Raw genomic sequence first — 21,607 nt, forward strand, 5'->3', positions numbered from 1 at the left:
TCCCTGCTGACCCGGAGTCAATGAAAGCGTGGGCTGAAACAGAGGATGTCTGGGTGGTTAACTGGACACAAGTAGTGAGAGGATGCATTTTTTCTTCATCAATATGAAACCCACTCACCGATGTTCGTATGGGACGAATTGGACAGTTTAACCGAACATGCCCACTGGCTCCACAATACAGGCATAGACCCCGGTTCAGTCTCCTCTGTCGCTCAGCAGCGGTGAGTTTACCAGAGTCGATAATCATGGGTTCTGGTTATGGAGGGCTGGCGGTTTCAGATGGGCGGAAGAGTGCAGTAACATTAGAATGGGACTGATAAGATTGTAGACGGTCTGAGCATCTGATGGATAGTTGAATGAACTTTTCGAGCCCCATATGATCATCTTAAGCGGCCAGTTGTAGACGGAGTTGGGGTGTGAGACCAAGCCGGTAGGTGGTCAGTAAGGACCGCTCGTTCCATCCACTGGCTGCAGCAAGAGAGCGGAAGCGAAGGGCATATTCACGAGTCGACATCTTTCCTTGAGATAAATGATAAAGTTGCTCACCGGCTGATATCTCTCCATCAGGTTGGCCGAACACCTCCTTGAAGTGAGAAACGAAAGCTTGTATAGAACTAATGGCTGGACCAGCTTGCCTCCAGATCGTTTCTGCCCATTGGAGAGCTGGACCGGTGAGTAACGATGTGATGAATGCTATTTTTGACTGGTCGGTAGAATATAAAGTGGGTTGCATGGTAAATATGAGAGAGCATTGAAGCAAAAATCCGTTGCACTCCTCCGCCCCGCCAGAGTAGGGCGCTGGTCGGGCCATGGGACTGGAAGCTGCGGTTGCCGAAGAAATGCTCGGTGGTGGTGGCGCTGGCGGTGCCGGTGGTGCGGGAGGCGCGATGGTAGGAGAAGATATTAAAATCCTCTTCAACGAATTCACCAGCTCTTGAAAGGGATCTGGAACACTCATGCTGTTACTGTCTTTAGGTCCGGGCTAACTGTTACGGAAGCAGGCGGACAACAAGGTAGGTAGTGATGATAATGTTTAATTCAAACAGCAGAGTTTCAGGATACTTCAACGTGCAGAAATGGGTGAGTAACAGAGTTCAGATATGGATAATACTTGAGTGCAGTCCGTGGATGGATAATGGATATTTCCTTTGCAGGAACGTCGGATGGAGATATCCTGAGTGGAGAAGAGACTAACAGGCTGACGGCACACACTCACGCACCCCTTGACTGGACTGAAAGGCTTAAGGCTCGTACACCACGGCAGAGATGATCTGGACAGACTGGGATCGGCACAGAGAACTGGTAAGTAAACACAGGGTAGATAGGTTAGTGATACTCGTAGAGAGAAGCACTATAAGTCCGCTTCGTATGAACGAGCCCGGACAATGAGAGGTGTGTGGTGTGTGCTTATGAAGCAGAGTGGCTAATGGGGTGCAGGTGTCTCTTGTTAAAACTCAGGTGACTGTGATCGTTGGGTGATTGTGGTGGAAGAACCTGGCCAATCCGTGACAGATACACATGATAATTAAATCTTGTTAAGGGGATTATTTCACTTTTATCATAGTTTATTTTGTATCCTGAAACAATACTATAGGTGTCTAATAAATCCTGTAATCAAGTGAGAAAGTGAGAAGGGTCTGTTAAATATAAAAGAACATCATCAGTTAATAAGTAAATTTTATGGGTTGTCTGTCCGACCTTGAAGCCCTTTATATCAGGGTCCCTTCTAATTGCTTCCGCCAAAGGTTCAATGGCTAAGGAAAACAGATTCGGAGACAGCGGGCATCCCTGTCTACTGGATCTATGTAATGAAAATGGGGATGAAATTTTTCCATTAGTACTAATCTTTGCTTTGGGGTTATAATATAGGGTTCTGACCCAGTTAATAAATGTATGTCCAAAACCAAATTGAGCTAATACCTTAAATAAGTAGGGCCATTCCAGCCTATCAAAGGCTTTTTCGAAGGGAGGTCCAAATTTTTTTTATTATCTTCTTCACTAATTTTTTGTAATTCGATTCTAGATAGAAAATTGTCTATATAGGTCAAATCTTTAGGGAGCTCTGATTTGTACAAATTTGAATAAAAGTGTTTAAATGTATCATTAATTTCTGTTGGACTATATGAGATAGAGCCTGTTTCAGTTTGAATAGCATTAATACTTCGATTGTTTTCCTCTGTCTTCAGTTGCCAGGATAATATTTTATGTGCTTTCTCTCCAAATTCATAATACCTCTGTCTAGTTCTTAAAAAGGCTCTTTCAATTTTGTGAGTGTCTAATGTATTGTATTGGAGTTTTTTCTAAGGATTAAGGATTGATATGTGTCAGAAGAACCATTTCTTTGATAATCTTTTTCTAGGGATAATATTTATTTTTCTAATTTGTCAATATCTTCTGTATATTGCCTTTTCAGGCCTTATGTATAGCAAAATTATTTGCCCTCTCAGATAGGCTTTCAGCGTATCCCATAAGATAAAGCTATCGGAGGAGGAAGCACAGTTTGTTTCACAAAACATCTTAATCTGGTCTCTTATAAATGTGCAAATTCAGTTCTTTGTGGGAGAGTGGGATTAAGGCGCCACCTATATGGTGTTTTAGGTTTATCTGGAAACAAGATAGACAAAGTCAGTGGCGAGTGATCCGATAACGTTCTGGATAAATAATCAGAGTCTAATACTCTATGGAATAATTGGGTGGATAATAGGAATAAATCAATTCTAGTATGGGATTTATGAGGGCATGAATAAAAAGAATAATCCCGGGTCTGAGGGTGCATCCGCCTCCTAATGTCTATTAAATTTAGATCTTTCATATATGTTTGAGTGGTCTTGGCTGCTTTTGAATTTCTACTGGTCTTTGTCGATTTGTCCATTATAGGATCTAAGCAAAAGTTAAAGTCCCCTCCTATAAGTATATTTTGTTCAAAAAGTGTGGCACACTTCCCTACCTCTAGAAAGGTCTTGTATCCGTGAACAACTATTCTAACCTAAATCTAAGATCTTCTGCCCCCAGAGGCTCTCCGCTATATAATATAGAATATTATATGAAACACTCTAAAATAGAACTGACTGTAATAAGATAACCAGTCAAGTAGGTGAACAATATCATATAATTGTGGTGTCTTAACATTACAGTTTGCACAATGGTTGAGATTAAGAAGGTGCGTCAGGCCACTTGTTTACACTTCTCTTCCATTTTCAAGTGTTCTCTCTCACAAATGCTGCTGCTTCTCTTGGTGTTTTAATTTTTTTCTTTTTCCCATCTGAGAGCGTTACCCTTAAGGTAGCGGGATAAAGTAAAGCATACTGGATACCTTTGGACTTCAGCTTTTTCTTTACCCGATCATATTCCTTTCGGCGCTTCACCAAGTTGGCACTCAGATCAGGAAAAAACATCACCGGCGCATTCTCATACAATATGGGACCGTTGCTTTCCCTGGACAATTTTGCTGCCGTACGGAGCATCTTCTCCCGGTCCTAATATTTCAGCAGGCGTACCAACACAGCCCTCAGCCTTTCCTCCGCGAATGGTCTTGGCGCAGGCATCCGGTGTGCTCGCTCTATTATTAGTGGCTTGGGAAAGTGCTCTTGACCCAATGCAGTCGGAAGCCAATCGGCGAAAAAAGTGACCGGGTCACCGCCCTCACACCCTTCACGCACAATAAGAACGCGGATATTATTGCGTCTGCTGTAGTTCTCAACTGACTCAACACTCTCCATCAAATATTCATTGTCCTTAGTCAACTTGACCACCCGCAAATCCAGCTCGGTGACATGATCATCCGCCGCCCCGATGCGATCCTCCACTTCAGTGACACGGGATGTCAGATTATCAAGCATGGACTTTAAACCCGATATGGATTCATTAATCTCTGCCGTTTTGGTATCCAATTTATTGGAAAGGGCTAGGTTCCCTTTTCGTATCTCTCGAAGTATATGAGCATTGTCCCCGGTAGGTTGTGCTTTTCCGTGCGCCATCTTGCTAATGCTAGCTTCTTGTTGCTGGTCTTCCTTTTCACACGATGAAGTATGTACACTCGTCGAGTTAGTTTGCTTATTTCTAGATCTCCGATCCATTATGCGGCAGATAAATCAGAATAAGAGAGTAGTTTTTCTCTTTTGAAGGGATAAGGGATTAATACGGTAGTTTTGACCGTGGTGGACCGATTCTCGAAGGCAACCCATTTTATTTCCTTGCCCAAATTACCCTCAGCCAAGGAGACAGCGTTGACCGTCTTTGACCACGTCTTTCGCTTACATGGCCTACCGATGGACGTGGTTTCCGACAGGGGACCCCAGTTTGTGTCCAAATTTTGGCAAGAATTTTGTAAATTACTGGGAGCGACTGTTAGTCTGTCCTCCGGGTTTCATCCCCAGAGCAATGGCCAAACCGAGAGAGCCAACCAAGATTTGGAGAAAGTGTTGCGATGTTTGGTTTCCAAGATTCCTTTCCTCTTGGAGCCAACAAATCTCAATGGTGGAGTACGCCCACAATTCGTTGCCAGTGTCATCCACGGGCCTATCTCCGTTTGAGTGTAGTTTAGGTTACCAGTCACCAATTTTTCCCCGTCTGGAATCCGAGGTTGCGGTTCCCTCAGCTCACGCCTTTGTCCAGAGGTGTTACCGCACTTGGAATAGATCCCGTGAGACTCTACTCCAGGTGGGGGCGCGCACCAAGGCTAAAGCCGATCGCCACCGGTCTAAGCCTCCCGTATACGTCGCTGGTCAAAAGGTGTGGCTTCAACCAAGAATATTCCTCTCCGCTCCGTTTCTAATAAGCTTGCTCGCTAAGCTTGCCCGTTCACTGTCACCAAGATCATTAGCCCGGTGGCAGTACCCCTCAATCTTCCTCCGGTGTACAGGAGAATTCATCCCGTTTTCCATGTCTCTAAATTAAAACCCATGCTTCGTTCTCATATTAATCGGCCTGTCCCGGTTTCCCTCCCGCCACGACTCGTAGATGGGGAACTTACTTATTCTACTTATTTGGTTAATCGCATTCTGGACTCAAGGCGAAGGGACGCGGATTTCAGTACTTGGTGGACAGGAGAGAAGTTGGGTACCGGCTAGAGACATCCTGGATCACTCCCTTATTGATGATTACAATCGACAGGTAAGGGAGTCTGGGAACACCAAGAGGCGTTACTAGGAGGGGGTACTGTCACGGTTTATGAATCCCATGTCTCTTTCTTGTCTCGTGTCTTTGTTGTTATATGTGTGTGTGTGTGTATGTGTGTGTGGTCCGGATCGTCACCGCTGATCAGCGGTATCAGCTGATCACTATTAGCGGCTCCAGCTGCAGCCACTCATCTCGGCTATTTAAAGCCACTGTTTTCTCCTTCTCATTGTCAGATCGTTGTTGAAGCAACCTGCACTTCTGAAGCCGCGGCCGTGCAGAAAAGATTAAAATGCCACACAGAGGACTGCCGCGAAATGTGTAGGGAAATCCATTTTATTGTAGTTTAAGTGAGAAATAATTTCAGTGCTCTGGTCAACCGCTATAGAGTGAAAACTGGTGAATGCAGTTTACAGGTTTCATAGAAAGAGAATGATGTGAGCACGTGTGATTGGCAGTGAGTCTTGCGTGCGGACCAAATAGCTCAATACGAGAGGCAACGAGAAATGCAGACATGTGAAATAAAATCACATCATAATGTTTTAAAGAAGAGTGGTTTGATTAAAGTGGTAGAAGTAACTGTTGATTGATACAGAACGGTAACAATTACACACCCACCCGCGTGCAAATTCAAAATAGGCTATCATTAGTTTAAATCTATGTTTTTGTGTTTGTGTGTGTGTGTGTGGGGGGGGGGGGGGGGGGAGGGAGGGGGGGGTTTGGTTCAGGCATGGTTAGATTACTATAAAAGAGTTCACATATTCACTTTTCTTGAAAATATTTAGCTATTCGATCTATTTAAATGCTTCAGTTTGTTATATATTATAATAATATGTAAACAAATTGAAGCATTTAAACTGATATATTATATCACTTCAAATACTTCAATTCGTTTTTTAATATTATATTATATTAGGCCTATATTTTGTTATAAGCCTAAATAAAGAATCTCACGGGCTCATTGCCATTAAAAACTTTGAAACCCCCTGCTAAAGAAAATATTGGAAATTCATAAGAAATAAACAATCATTTAACTTTGATGGTTTAATGCTTCCTGTACACAATTAATTGACTGTACAAAAACACTTTTTTTAACCAAACCATCTCAACGTAACAGCTTACTTTTCTTTCATACTATATTCTATTATTGTAAAGAATTGAACTGTCCTGCAGAAGATTTTGTAAATTATTTTTCATAGGATTTCTTGGTAAAGACTGCACAGTTAACAGCACTGTGAAAAAAATATCAGGTAACCTAAAATGTGCTTCATTTAGTGACTTCTTTATTAACTGCTTGTTTTTCAAAAATATGATTTAATACCAATAAGTTACATCAAGGGTCAAATAAAATAGAAATGCCACATTCAAGTTAAAAGTTACAACTGAATGTTGAAACCATTGTGTTTCTACGTATGCTGTACAGGTCATGTATAAAGAATACTTTTGCTCAGGTGGCGAAATATGTCCGCCCAATAGAAAAAAGTTTTGCTCACCAAGAAATAAAATAAGAGGGAACATTGTCCCTGCGCCACTCATCTGCCTCATTGATTGTGTCAGCGATACCTACTGTGTTAACTTCAATAAAGACCATTTACTTGCAATTGCTTCCTATCTGTGTCTTGACAGACATGACATCAAGGCTAGATTATTGTAATGCTATAATGAGTGGTTGCCCTGCAATCTTAATAAACAAACTACAGCTGGTCCAAAACGCAGCTAGAGTTCTTGCTAGAGTTCTTACCAGAACCAGGAAGTATGACCATATTAGCCCGGTTCTGTCAACACTGCATTGGCTCCCTATTAAACATTTTATTGTAAGTATTGCTTGATTACTTACCAAGCACTAAATGGTTTAGCTCCCCAGTACTTGAGCGAGCTCTTAACGCATTATAGTCCTTCACGTCTATTAAGATCTCAAAATTCCGGCCAGTTGATAATACCTAGAATATCAATATTGACTGCTGGCGGTAGATCCTTTTCATATTTAGCACCAAAACTTTGGAACAATCTTCCTAACATTATCCGGGAAGCAGACACAGTCTGTCAGTTCAAATCTAGACTAAAAACACATCTCTTTGGCCTAGCATACACATAACACATTATAGACTTCTATAATTCAATTTTAGGCTGCATAGTTTAGATCAGTCGTTACCGGGAACACTTCCCATAAATCCTGATGTACTTGGTACATCATAAGAAGGATGGCGTCTACACTAATATTAGTCTCTGTGTTGCAACGAAGTCCTGAAGTGTGAACTGTTCTCTCCCCTGTGAAGCCCTTCTTCCCTTTACCTCAGTACAGATAAAACATTCACGTGGCTACGTAGAAAATTCTGTATTATAAATTTTAAACCAGACAAGTAGTTTGTTGAGGGTTGATTTGTGAAGAAGGACTACACGCCTGTGCACATAAATATTCAAACGCGCATACCTATCGACTGAACACGTGATGCGCATGTGTGCGCCTTCTGTGTTTTCACAGGTTTGCGTTTTTGAGGTTTGCGCTGAGATAACAGATAATCGTTTGCACCTTCAAACCTATTTCAGGGAGTGTGTTCTCGAGACACCAGGCACTGTTTTATGCGGATGGGCGGCCGGAGCGCGTTAAGGGTTTTTCTGTTAGAACGGTGTGTGTTAGCGGCCCCTAAGTTAATAATTAATGATCGTTGTGACGGAAGTGAATCAATCAAAACTAACTTTAGCTGGACATTAACTTTATCCTAGATCTGTGGTAAAGCCAAAAAAATCAGTTACGGTAATTTATATTATCACTGAAAAGCTGCTTTGAAACAATCCATACTGTTAAAAGCACTTTATAAATGAAGGTGACTTGACTTGACTTGACTTTAAACGAGTCTCGGTGCAGCCTTCAAATGATGCAGCCCCTGAATTGGGACACAGTCTGCTTGTCAGAATGGATTCATGTTCTGCTCAGATGAATGAGTTAACAGTGTCCCTGCAACCACACTAGTCTGCTTGCAACATCGTTCAAGAATTATTACATATAGATATTTAAAGAGCAATTTGATTAATTATTTGTTAAGTACTCAAATAATGATCTCATTCATTCCTGTTTAAAAATCTTCATGAATAAAATAAGCCTGTAATCCTTCACTATGTCAATAATAGAACAATCTTCAACCTAGCAAAACTTCAAAGGAACAGTTACTGATACATGGACTATGGACTCTATTGACTCAACATTAGGATAAGTGTGAGGAACAAAACAAAGCCATAATTCACTTACAGTATAAACTTTCCCTTCTCCAATGAGGCTCACAAAAATGGCATGCTGATGCAATGCAAATTAAATAATTAGTAGTTATAGGGGTAGATTTACTAAACAGGGCAAATTAGCATGAGAGCGCAATTCCAAAACAGCACCAATGGGAGTGTAAAGTTCTGTGCATGATGAAAACTAAAGAACACGGATGCAGTCAGATCATTTACATAATGACAGACGCAAAATACCAGGTAGAGTATGGTTTAAGACATGCATTTTTTGGGCGGTAAAACATAATTTTTGTTACCTAAAAAAACTTCAATATGATTGCATTTTGAAGTTCAGATGATCATTAAATAAAACATTCTTCTAAAGAAAGTTTCCAAAACAAATTGTATATATTTACTAAGTTGGAACTTGGAAGAGACTTCATCAAAGTCACAAAAGAGAACGCCATCACTTTAATGGTGGAGACAAGCTACTGTCACAGTTATGTTCAGTTTTTCTTGGTTTTCATGGACTTTTAGTTTGTTTTTATCCATCTCATGGGTTCCTTTGTTTCATTTTTCTGCCTCTCCTTTGATTCTATGGTTACTGTTATTAGTTCATTCTGTTCAGGTGCACGTCATTAATTATCTTCAGTCACTACTGCAGTTATGCTGCCAGGCCAGTAGATGGAGATGTCACTTTGTAAAGAAACACTATGCGCTTATAGACTGAACATGTAACACGCATTTGCATGATATCATCATTTTTACAAATTGTCATTTTTGTTGTTTACATTGGGACGATAATGCTATCATTTTCAAAAACTTTCACTTTGAAATCCGTTTACAAAAGCTTTGGTTTTCAGGCCCCCAAAATGCTGTTTTCGTGTAAATGAATGGCCAAAACACATACAAAGTTTTCCTCTTTACGTGTAAGCCAGTTATTTGTAATTACTTATGTGAAATATGTTGTCATTCTGTTTTGATTTTTGTTTGTTCTTGGTGTTCACATGAAACATCTTAGAATGCAATACAACGTTTGTAAGAAATTCTGATAATAAAGTGAAATCAAGTAAATGTGTTTAGCAGTCTCTGTCACAAAACCAAGATAACGAGTAGATAGAGGTGACAGAACGCTGAGTCTAACCCCAACTCCCCCACAAACTGCGTGCTACACAGCACAAGACAAAACACGTTATGAAAGCATGCGGCCGATGTAAACACGAACCATGTGCTACACAGAACACGTCACGCACATGAAACAAGGCACACAGACAAGACAAAACAGGAGTGTCAGGGCTCTTTCACAAAACCAAGAAATAGACTAGACGGAAGTGACAGAACCCTGACACCTGTTTGTTCAACCCTCACAACCAAACTTGCATGTTCTCGCTCTTTACAAACTTTGGCTAAAACTAAATGGCTGAAAAGATGACATTATTTTTTATGTAATGTCAACTTTTTATACATTTGATAATTCAATCAACCTTTTATCTGACCAAAAACAGAAAAGCAGCACTGTACTATAGACTCTGATTCATGTGTGGTTACAGGTGCTTTCTGCCAATCAGTGTTATGTTTAGAACTGTATTGTATGTTGCTAACAGTAGGACAGTAGGATGAACAGCGATATGAATCACATTAGCATATTACACAGCACACAAATGAATTAAGTGTTTACCTGATGGCGCTACTGGACGAGTCTGGGTCACGAGCTGAAACCGTCCCGATGACAGAACCAAGCCTCGCTGCCTCCGACACCACCATCTTACTGATCCGGGCTGAGAAGACCGGGGGCTCGTTTACATCTTCTACTGTGACCTTTACAGCTGCTGAGTCACTGAACGGCCCAAAGCTCAGAAACTGAGGGTCAATATTCCGATTAGTGGCTTCAATCTTCAGAGAAAAACTGCTCTTAGTTTCATAGTCCAAAGGCTAGAGAGAGAGAGAGAGAGAGAGATAGAGAGAAAGACAATATTCCGATTAGTGGCTTCAATCTTCAGTGTGTGATACAGTGGGTCTCCGCCCTGTTCCTGGAGCACAACACTGCACATTCTGAATGTCTGACACATGTCCTGATCTCCAGGACCAGGGTTGGGAACCACTTAGATCCACGTCTTTACTTCTCCTATACCAAGGGTTCTCAACTCTTTCCCCCGAGATTCACAAGCTAATCAAAGTCTTCAGGATTGCTAGGAAGTTACAGGCAGGTGTGTTTGATTAGGGTTTGAGGTAAACTCTGCAGGAGAGTGGATCTCGAGGGCCAGAGTGGAGAACCCCTGTCCTATAGACCCCTTCAATGTTTGTAAACATCGAAAGCCTAGGTTGGATGCACGCGCAGCAAGGGGTCAGAAAAATGGCACCGCTAATAGACCGGCATATTGTGTCAAGGTATGCACTGTCTTTGCCACCACAGGAACGGTAACAGTACCATACTAAACGTCTCAGGTTACGACTGTAACCATAGTTCCCTGAGAAAGGGAAATCGCGATGCGTCAATGACGCTTTGTCAACGCCCCTGCGTGATTGCCTCTGAGCACTTGTGTCATCTAGTCCAATGGCGAGAATGAATGTCATGGGCGGGTGACGTCATGACCAGGAAAGGATAAAAGCACATCCGGAATCGCCCCGCGTCCGCTTCAAAGGAGCCAAAGCAGTGATGACAGGGATGTAGGAGGTATGGCAAAGTGATGTATCGTCTTGTTCCCTTTCTCAGGGAACTATGGTTACAGTCGTAACCTGAGACGTTCCCTTTCGAGAGAACTCACGATGCGTCAATGACGCTTTGGGAACGAGAATGCCCGAACGCCATACAGCCGAGAACCTGTCACGTTGCACTGTCATTACATGAGAACTCTGGACCCTGGGGTATCAATGTCCAAATCATAAAACTTGACAAACGTAAGAGGTGAGGACCAGCCAGATGCATCACAAACCACCTGAATAGATACCCCTGACATAAGGGCCTTAGAAGCACCCATACCCCTAGTAGAATGAGCTCTGGTAGACAAAGGTGAAGGTTGGCCCTCGAAGGGAAACTTGTTTTAGTTAATGGCGATTGTCTGCCCCGATCCCGAGCTCCTAACAGAATGGGTAGACAACGCTAGCAAGTGACCAGATATTCACTGGCCCACCATATACAGCTATCTGGTGGAGAAGCCGAGTGTTTACACACACGAAAAACCAAGAGCCTACAAATCGCTAGATGCTTATAATTACGTAGTCTGTGGTCATGTCTAGATGGTTTTATATAGCGATATAGGTGATGACTTTTGTGTTAAAAGAGGAGATTTTACAGAGTCAGCGCCAAGGAAAAAACACCTTTATGTACTCTATGTAACATAAAATGTAGGATGCGGATCTCCTGTAAGATGGTCCTCACAATCTGGAACATGAAGACAAGGCCTTGAAGTAGGCACAGAAGGTCCTTAACAATCTAGAACAACCTGGTTGCAAATGTGTCTATAATGTTTTCTGGCTCACTGGGCCAGAGACACAGAACTTGGTCAAGTGTACTGTATCCATTTTCTAAAGAATAGATTGCAATTTGGCAGTCTCTATGATGTGCAATGATTGGCTGTTGGCATCAGAGGGTTTGCCCAGGGTTTAGTTCCACTAAAGCTCACAAATCAGTTTTTTATAACAGTTAACACTCTTTTCATGTAGTCGCAATGTTATATTGTGTCATGTTTATCAAAATAAAACTGATTAAAAAGCATTGATTACACCACTGATAGTAGCTGCAGGCTTATGTTGAACTTTATTCTTGTTCAAACAGACGCTGTATGAAGCAGTACATAAAGTATTGAATGAAAATGTCTCTGAAACATCTGTGTATTTTACAAATATTGCATTTATTTCACTTCAGCTGTGGTAAAGTATGCAAACACCTTGGCCTTCATTTATCATTCTTGCGTAGAAACGGGCGTATATGTTGGCGTAAGATTATGCTTACACTCCTCTCACCGCCTGATTTATGAAGCTGTGCGTACCTTTGAAATCCAGGTGTACGCAATACCTGCCCTTGATAAATGCCGCGGCTGAAAACGATCGTCATTAGAATAACACGCCCCTATATATTCAAGTATCCACTTCCCCCGCGCCCTCATTTTACACCATCGACACACGGAAGACGGCAAAGAGGAGACACTTCTCTGGAGATCGAGACCATCACCATCATGAAAAATTATCATTAAATCAAACAACAATATTGTTGATGATAAATTCAAAGTTAATTGTATTTTTTTTCAAAACGCTATAAATCCATCCATTTTTTGTCTAAAAAAACAACAACAAAAACAACAAGAAGAGAACATGCAACATATAATCAGGGATTCATACTATAAATTAATATAAATTAAATAAGTGCAGCTGCATGAAATAAATAAAAGCCAAACAAAATAAATAGTAAAATAAATTAAATAGTAAAAATAAAATAAATATTTCCAATTACACGTTCCAATATTGTCCACCACATAAAACAAATAATTTAAAAATAACACACAAATACAGTCCTTAAATACAACAATGTTAAAAATACATTCAAATCATTTAGTAACACATTTAGGCTAATAGTAATTCGTGCCGAACTTGAAAAAAGTAATGATAGCAATATTCAGGCCTACTATTAGGCTACGTGTTGTAGCCATTAACTAAGTGCATTTAGTTTCATATTTGTTAAAAAAATAATAATGTTATTTTTTCCCCATCTATGTTGATTATGAAAAGTGAACATAGGCTAAGATAGGATGCGCAATATATCGGGAGACATGCTCGGACATGATTTTGGCCACTTAATTAAGTTTTGTTTTGTAGAAAGCCTTTCTTTAAAGTGAATTTCGTTTTTTATAAATTGTATCTTAATTTTAATATTTTTTTCATCAACCAATTGCCTGGATTTAATAAATAAGAAACAAATAGCAGACAATATAATCATGAGTCATGACATGGAGGCGCGGGCGCGGTCCCTTGCATTGCACGTGAACTGGAGCGCATCTCATCACAAATTAACCGAAACTCAGTATATGCCGAACCAGACATGAGAAATATATCTATAAAGAAAGCTTGAAATGTCTTTAAACGAAACAATTATAAACGAAAAGAAATAGGCTACTCTCTCTATAGGCGCGTTCACTACGGAGATGGTGATCATCAATTTCATCTTTGCAGACACAACACTAGTTTATTAATAGAAATAAAATACAAATTTATTTTTAAAAATGGCGTTTATCGCGTTTTGGAAAAGAGCTCCTCATATCTTTTAGTTTGTCAGTGCGTTTTGTGATGTTAGGAATTGTTTTTCTGCGCATTTCCGCACTAACTCAAAACGTGCGTACATGTACACCACCTCCTGACCTGGCGTAGGATTTGAGCGTGCCGTACGCCAACGTCCATATTGATAAATATCAAAGTCACCGTGGTTTTGGGTGTACGCCAGGTGTACGCTGGAAATTTGGTGTACGCACTTTTGATAAATGAGGACCCTTGTGAGCGGTCACTACGGGAACCAGAAAGTGTCCGACTTCACGTCTCCGTTTACAGCTCCTCCCGCTTGCACGTGATCAGTTACATCCAGCCGCAGCCGATGTCGAATACACATTTTATCTATCTATGCATTAATCACTTCCCAGACCACCAAACCTCCAAAAAACATTTAGCAATGTTTTAAACGCATGGAGTCAAACATGATGGAAATAGACAGAACTATTAGGAATTTTATGCTAACAGCTGAATTTGTGTAAACCGTTGTAATACAAAAGGTTGTTATTAAGAATACTTATTTCTCTGAATAAGCATTAAGTGGATGTGTTGTAGGCTTTTGTCCATTTTGTGTAAAAAGGTGTGTGGAGATTTGTCCTTCTTTATTTCAGTCACTGCTTGTAGTGAAGGATCAGAGTAGGTGTGATGGAAGAAAACAGGGGTCGGCGTGACAGGGACTCGTACACTTTATTTGATCCAAAAATAGAACAGAAAAATGCGCTGTGTGCGCTTTAACATAAACTCCACTCACGTTCAGAGAACACTCTTTCCACTATATCAAATATCACTCTTTCCACTTTGGCTTTCAGCGCTCAGCTCGCGTGTCATGCATGTAGTATGCTATGTGTACTGTGTTAGAATAACTGAGACTTGTTACAGCACTTTAATACTGTTGCCCTCTAGTTGGTCTGATTGCTTCTATAGTTCTCCTCATTTGTATGTCACTTTGGATAAAAGAATCTGCTAAATTATTAAATGTAAGTGTAAGTTGTATTTGTTTCTCCAGACCCAAAAGTGAGGAACCCTGCATACCACCATAATCAGTTGAGATATATTAACAAAGATACAGATATATTAACAAATCACAACAATCTAATTTAATGTTGACTCCAAATGGCCAGTCTTTCCCTATGGAGGCCAGTGTGATCTCACCCTCTGCAGAAAGATGACTCCCTCCTGAGTCTCCTCGTCCGTGGTGACGTTGAACACACCGGGTGCATCTCCATCTATTATGCGGTAGTCCATCTCCGCATTGAAGCCGATATCAGCATCTGCGGCTTTCAGTTTGGCCACCACTGATGAGACCGGCAGAGATTCCAGCACGGAGAACTGATATAACTCTAGAGGCAGAGAGATGTTTAACATTAACACTTGAAACTCATTCAAACCTGTAATGAACCTACCAATGTCTAGGTTATGAATAAAAAAAAAAGTAATTACAAATGTGAAGTTTGCTTGATGAAAATTAAGCTAATTATTTAATTTGCAATAATTTGTAAGACTGGAAAAACTGTAAGAACTGTAAGAGAGGGCTACTCTCTGAGAAAACAAAGGAAATTACTATTTGGACCCCCTCTTTTGCAACATTCGAGATTCAAGTCTCACTTCAGAATCATTCTAATCTATATCTCTTTCCCTCAACCCCCACTCTCCCTCCCTCGAGGTGAGATCTCCAAAACTCACACAAGAATCAATATGGTTTTAATGTGAACAATTATCATACAGTTTATACATGTTTGGTATCATTTGAAATGTCTCAGTGTGACTGGTACAAATGTCTCATTTCCAAATAAGTAAAACAAAAGGTAATAAGGTTTTTAAGAGTTTAAAGATAACTGACACACAAAGGAATGTGGTCTCTAGACAAATGGTCTCGTACCACCAAAAGGTATGACCTCCGAATGCAAATATCCATTGTTTAGCATGTTACCATGTGAAAGAGGTTCTGGCTATATAATGGAATGCAGAAAAAAGATCAGGGCCTTTTCTGTATCTCAGATCAGCCTGTGAGGCTGAAAGTGGTCTCTCAGCCTCATGTATTTCTAATGTCGGGTAAACATTTTTCCTCTTTGTTCTAGAGCATTTGATGTTTTGCATTGATTATCTTTAAATTGATTATGAGATTGTAATGATACATTTACTTGAAGTAATAAATTGTTATATTTGATTATTCTAATTGACTTTGACATTATTTTCATTCAAGAGTTTAAAAGAATAGTTAAACATCCGCTCACACTTAATGATGCACAGATATCATTAAAACCTTTTCATTTATGGAGTCAAGATGAAATAACAGAACATATGAGAAAATGTATTGCATTTAACCAAAAATACTTTGCCGCGAGAAAAGACAGTAACATGCAGAGACCTTCACCGCATGATCAGAAGACCCTCATTGGCCTGATCCAGGGCAGCCTTACAATTTTAGGATCAGTACGATTTTGTGTTTTTTCGTGACAATTAAGCACATTTTCCTGCAATCCACTTAACTATATTTTTAGCCTAATGAATTTATCTGTCTCAGGAAGTTGTAAGAAAGCAGACGAAGATGAAGAATAAAGTTCCAATATGAAGTTTAATGAAGGTAATAGAAATAACACTCAGACAGGCAGGGTAACACACACGAAATGTAACGTAGATCGAACAAACAATGGGTGAACAAGAGGAACTTAAATACACATGGTGATTAACTAAAAGATGAACAGTTGTGATGATTATTGTTTGATTATTAAAAAAAATCAAAAGTAAGTATTTTCAATGATTTTCAGCGACAGTGAAGCAAATAACAAAACTATAGCATTACTACATGCAAACTCCTGTAACAGGGTAATATAGATACAGAAATTAGAATTTAGGAATGAAATGAGAAAATCTTTAAACCCAATAGGCACGATTCTCTTCATCTGAAATATGATTTCTTATTTTTTTCTTTTTGAAAGAAAAACAACAACATATAGGGACAAAAATTCCATTCTTATATACAGCCATCTGGTCCCCTTCATTGAAGTCTGTTTACATCACTGAGCTCACAGTCCCATGGGAGAATTCAGAAACTGCGCTATACAGAACTGGCAGCAGACGCTCAACAACGAGGATGGAAAGCGAAAGTCCGGTTGAAGTGGGATGCAGAGGTTTTGTGGCTTCTTCTACTATCAGACGGCTAAAAGACCTTGGCGAGACTTCCGGTGACGCCATGACTGAATAGATATCGGAGAACGTGGTCTCTGCGAATTTATTGTTAAACCAACTAAAATATCAAATTTAACACGGCAAACAAAAGACATCCTGCATCCTAAAGATGTGTTCGTCTAGCAGACATGCCAAATCTGGGGCAAAACATGATAATTTAAGAGAGAGAGATGAAAGGAAAAAGTCCCCGAGCCCTATTCAGACACGGGCTAACTCCGACTCCTCCGTAACCATGGCGGAGTTAGTTGGGGAACTTAAACAATTGCGAAAGGAAAACCAACAGGGGCACATCGGCACGAAGCAGTCGCTGACGAGATTAGAAACATAGGTCGAAGAATTGAAAGGTCAGATAACAAAGCTGGAAACGCGCATCATAGAGGCTGAAGAACGTATTAGCAACAGCGAGGATTCCGTGATGCGTCACGGGAGGGCGATTCGATATCTGTTGCAACGAGAGGTGGAACTCTCTGCAAGGTGAGATGATCTGCAAAACCGGGTGAGACGAAATAACTTAAGAATCTACCAAGTGCCTGAAAACAGCGAGGATGGTAAGAATCCAATTGAGTTTGTGAAAGAATTACTCAATTCAACTCTAAACTCACTTCCCGATGGTGACATAAAAATTTAAAGGGCTCACAGAGCACTGGCTCCCAAGACAAAAGAAACGGAACCACCCAGATCAATAGTAGTAAAATTCACGGATTTCTCGGTAAAAGAAGCGATTCTACGGCAGGCCTGGGTACAAAAACAAGTCATGTATAATAACAGACGAATTTACTTTGATAATGACTGTTTTAACAGCATCAAATTTCTATTGTTTCTTTGTGTGTTGACGGTTGGTTAGAGGGCGAGAAGTGAGTGCTTCACTGTTGGTTGAAAGACTATTCAGTGTTTGCCGCGGTCATTCCCTGTGTGCTCCGGCACTGGTGACGGTCCCATTTCCTAAAAGAGCAACACGGGTGTGAGTGCGTCTTTTTCAAGATGCCATTCCATCCGTGCATTTCTGGGTGCGGTCTTACGAAGGCATGGATGGCACCTTTCTCTGCCAGAAACCGCCTGAGTAGCTCCTCCCCCCTCACTACCCTTGATGGGGGAGCGGTGAAGGGTTACGAGGCTATCCCTCCGGTGGAGCGGGCCGTTGCGATGCAGTTATGCCCAACGGCGGCCGCTTCCTGGAGAGGTGATCCTCGTCACCCCTCTAAAGCCTGTAAGTTCTCGTCCGCTCTTACAGGCAAGGCTTACAAAGCTTGTGGGCAAGCCGCTTCCTCCTTGCATGCCATGGCGTTGCTCCAGGTCCACCAGGCCCAGGCACTCATGAACATGCACGAGGGTAGTTCGGACCGTGAGCTCATGGGTGAGCTCCGCACTGCAACTGACCTCGCCCTCCGGGCGGCGAAGGTTGCAGCTCGCGCGGTCGGTTCGGCGATGTCCACACTTGTGGTCCAGGAGCGCCATCTCTGGCTCAACCTGGCCGATATGAGAGAAGCGGACAAGGTTCGGTTCCTGGACTCTCCCATGTCCCAGGTTGGGTTATTCGGCGACGCTGTGGAGAACTTTGCCCAACAGTTCTCTACAGCTCAGAAACAGATGGAGGCCATCCGGCACATCCTGCCTCGGAGGGACGCTGCTGCCTTCACCCGCCCGCCGAGGTCAGATCCTCCGCCTGTTCGTCGCCGAGGGCGTCCGCCTGCAGCCGCCTCAGCTCCCGCCGGACCATCGCAGCAGCCTTCACCCAGGTTCCGGCGTGGAGCCGGCCGCGGAAGGGGCGCCCAGCCTGCTCCAGGCGCTGCCAAGCCAGGTGGTAAGCATCAGCGCAAAAGAAAACGCTGAACCTGGACGGGCTCTCAGGGATGGAGGAGTTGCTCGTGGAGTGGTCGCCGATCCACTCCCTCTGGCTGGTTGGAGGGCCGGCTGGAGTTTTTTGTTATGTATGTGTCTGTTCCGCCGCTGGCCCCTATAAAAACGGGGTCAGCGGTACCCACATATTCAGAAAAATAGCAAATTTTCTATTCCTGAGTCCCAAGTGGACCAGTCTGGCGGGTGTGACCCTGTAATAGCCTTACATCCCCCAGCAGCCCTTGGTCGCCAGAAGGTAGCTTGGGGCGTTCGAGGACCCGGTCATCCGCCTTCTCACGTCCCCCTGCCGCTAGTGGAGACAGGTAAGTGTTGCACTGCACACTAACAGCACTATCTCTACTTTGCTGCCCCACCTCAGGCAAGGCTACCCCGCTCAAGTCAGTGATAATCATCACATTAGGTGTTGAGCAGACGTGCTCCTGAAAATTCAGTGATGTTCATCACACCGAGTGTGGAGCAGTGCTCCTGACTTGTGCGTGCTTATCTTATCCTGCTGGCGAAGGATTTGATATAGCCGCTCCTCCAGCCGGTACGAAGGCCAGTTGCAAACTCTTTCTTCGTGCTACTAGGTGGTGAGTCGTGACCATCTTGGCCCAAGATTGGTCTGCAGCTCCGACCTGAAAGACATGTCTTTTAGATCTCTACCTTCTGCACCGCAGGCCATCCTGTGTGTTGCGTCTAAGGGTGGAGTATCAGTACAGTGTCCTTCCCTCGAGTGCTCCAGAGCCCGTTGGGTCTTCAGGTCAACTGGAAGAGAGTAATCTCGCCCACGGGCTGAGTATCTCTTTTTCAGTTTTGGAGAGGGACTCGGTCTAGCACGTCTCTCCAATGAGAATGGGTTCAGCTGGTATTGAAGTGAGAAAGGGTCCCACTGAAACAACTTTCAGAGGCTCCTGGGGTATATGGTAGTCGCAGCCTTTGGCTTCCTCCATATGTGACCGCTTCAGTGCTAGCTTCATGATCGAGTCCCGAGGTGACCGTGGCAGAGCAGCTCACCCTGTGTGACTATAGTTCATCCCGGTCTGCTGCCAAACCCTCTTCAACAGAGGGGCCATGGACAAAGGGCGTGTTTTAACGGGGGCCTGGGCGACCCCCGACTACACGGGCATTCATGCCTCGAGTTGTTAGACATTGCGACCGGCTGTCACAACTCACCCGTCACCTCCTCCTTGGAGTCAGAAGCTTCTGAGGGACGCTTTGTTCCACTCCTCCCACTTTACTCAATCGTGCCGCCATCGAGCCTCACGACAGTTATAGCCAGGGCAAGTGGAGACTCCATCCCCTGGGTCCTCGGTTTCATCTTTCCGCCAGTGTTTGTGTAAACCGAGCGGACTACCCTTGGACAAACACTGGGTCTCAGCTGCCCCAGGAGCCCGCAGGGATGCGTTTAACCCCAGTGAGCCTTCTAAAAGTGACTGCGACTCATGGTCGCCTTGCGCCTGCTCAAGTCAGTGAAATCATCACACTTCATGTTGAGCAGAACTGCTCCTGAAACTCAGAGAAGTTCATCGCACTCAGGTGTTGAGCAGCAATGCTCCTGGAGCTCAGTGAGTTCATCACACTCAGGTGTTGAGCAGAAATGCTCCTGTAGCTCAGTGAATTCGTCACACGCAGTGCTGAGCAGAAATTCTCCTGGTGCTCAGTGAAGTTCTTCGCACTCAAGTGTTGAGCAGAAATGCTCCTGAAGCTCAGTGAGTTTATCACACTCAGGTGTTGAGCAGGAATGCTCCTGAAGCTCAGTGAACTTGTCACACTCAAGTGCTGAGCAGAAATGCTCCTGGTGCTCAGTGAAGTTCTTCGCACTCAAGTGTTGAGCAGAAATGCTCCTGAAGCTCAGTGAGTTTATCACACTCAGGTGTTGAGCAGGAATGCTCCTGAAGCTCAGTGAACTTGTCACACTCAAGTGCTGAGCAGAAGATGCTCCTGAAGCCCAGTGATCTTCACAAGTTGTGTTGAGCAACGCTCCTGTCTTTTTGCGCCCGTCGCTTGCACCTACGTGCTAAGTCAGGAGGAACAGGTCTTCATAGTTGCCCCTTATTGGCCCAACTAGACCTGGTTCCCATCGACAGCCTTCCTGACTTCCCCTGAAAACTCTTTCAGGGACGGGGCACGAGGGCACCCGCGTTCTTCCCCCGGAGATTCCGGGCGGTCTTACATCTGAACGCGGAGGTTCAGGTGGCTATCACAGGGCATGTGATAGTTACCATCACTTCTGCGAGCACCCCCTAGAAATGGGTAGCGTGCTTACGCCTTTAGAAGTGGAACCTAGTCGTTGAGTGCGTCTTCTCTCCAGAGGAGATCCTGAAAGCTTTCGATCACTTCAGAGCTCTCTTTCCTGCAAAATGGGTTGGAGTAGGCTGTTTTCCTTCACCCTCAAAATGATGTTGCCTCGGTGTTTAAACGACGCTCATCGTGTTGCAGAAGTGTGCAGAAGCATGTTCTGATCGTCAGGTTCCTGAGGAGCAAGGTCTTGTTAATCCTTGCGTCCCTCTTTATCCTCTTGGGCCTTGTCCTGGTGCGACTGCACTGCAGAGACCGCCCCTGAGCCACTGCAGGCAGTGAGTTAAAAATTCTGTTATATCAGTTCTCCTGCTCGCGTGGTCTCTAATAGAGGGTAGGGACTTGCTCGCTTTCGGTCAACGTATTGTGCCTGGAGTCTGGGCCGGCTAACTCTCACAAGCTGAGACCCCGGCTCGGACTGTGCCCAAGGTTCCTACCTCTCCCGTAATAGGAGCAGGTGGTGACCCTGCAAGCGCTGCCCTGGAGGAGGCAGATCCAGCCCTGGCTTCTCTGTCCGTTCGCTTGGACGCGTACAGAACGCAAGCCATAGACCTCAGACCAGCTCTACAAATATCTTTTGGAATTCAGCAGAGAGGGAAGGCTGCTTCCATGCAAAGTTGCACTTAGTGCTTGCCTTCATTTCGGTAAAAATCCGAGATGCAACATGTCCACTTAGGTGTTGAGCTCCTCTATGATG

The 21,607-nt window shown here is 43.1% G+C and overlaps 1 protein-coding gene across 1 annotated transcript in view; it reads right to left on the bottom strand.

Annotated features, from left to right (window-relative positions):
- The window catches only part of LOC143744160 (cadherin-7-like), a 240,284-nt gene that overhangs the window by 116,629 nt on the left and 102,048 nt on the right, over positions 1-21,607 (bottom strand). The window contains exons 5-6 of the mRNA XM_077235580.1: positions 14,737-14,924; positions 10,007-10,260 (exon numbers count right to left, since the gene is read on the bottom strand). Coding sequence (XP_077091695.1) covers positions 10,007-10,260; positions 14,737-14,924 — 442 coding nt within the window. The remainder of the gene's footprint in view (positions 1-10,006; positions 10,261-14,736; positions 14,925-21,607) is intronic.

The sequence above is a fragment of the Siphateles boraxobius genome, unplaced genomic scaffold (genome assembly GCF_051911475.1).
Source record: "Siphateles boraxobius isolate OS27281-9 unplaced genomic scaffold, OSU_SipBor_1 199, whole genome shotgun sequence".
Lineage (NCBI taxonomy): Eukaryota > Metazoa > Chordata > Actinopteri > Cypriniformes > Leuciscidae > Siphateles > Siphateles boraxobius.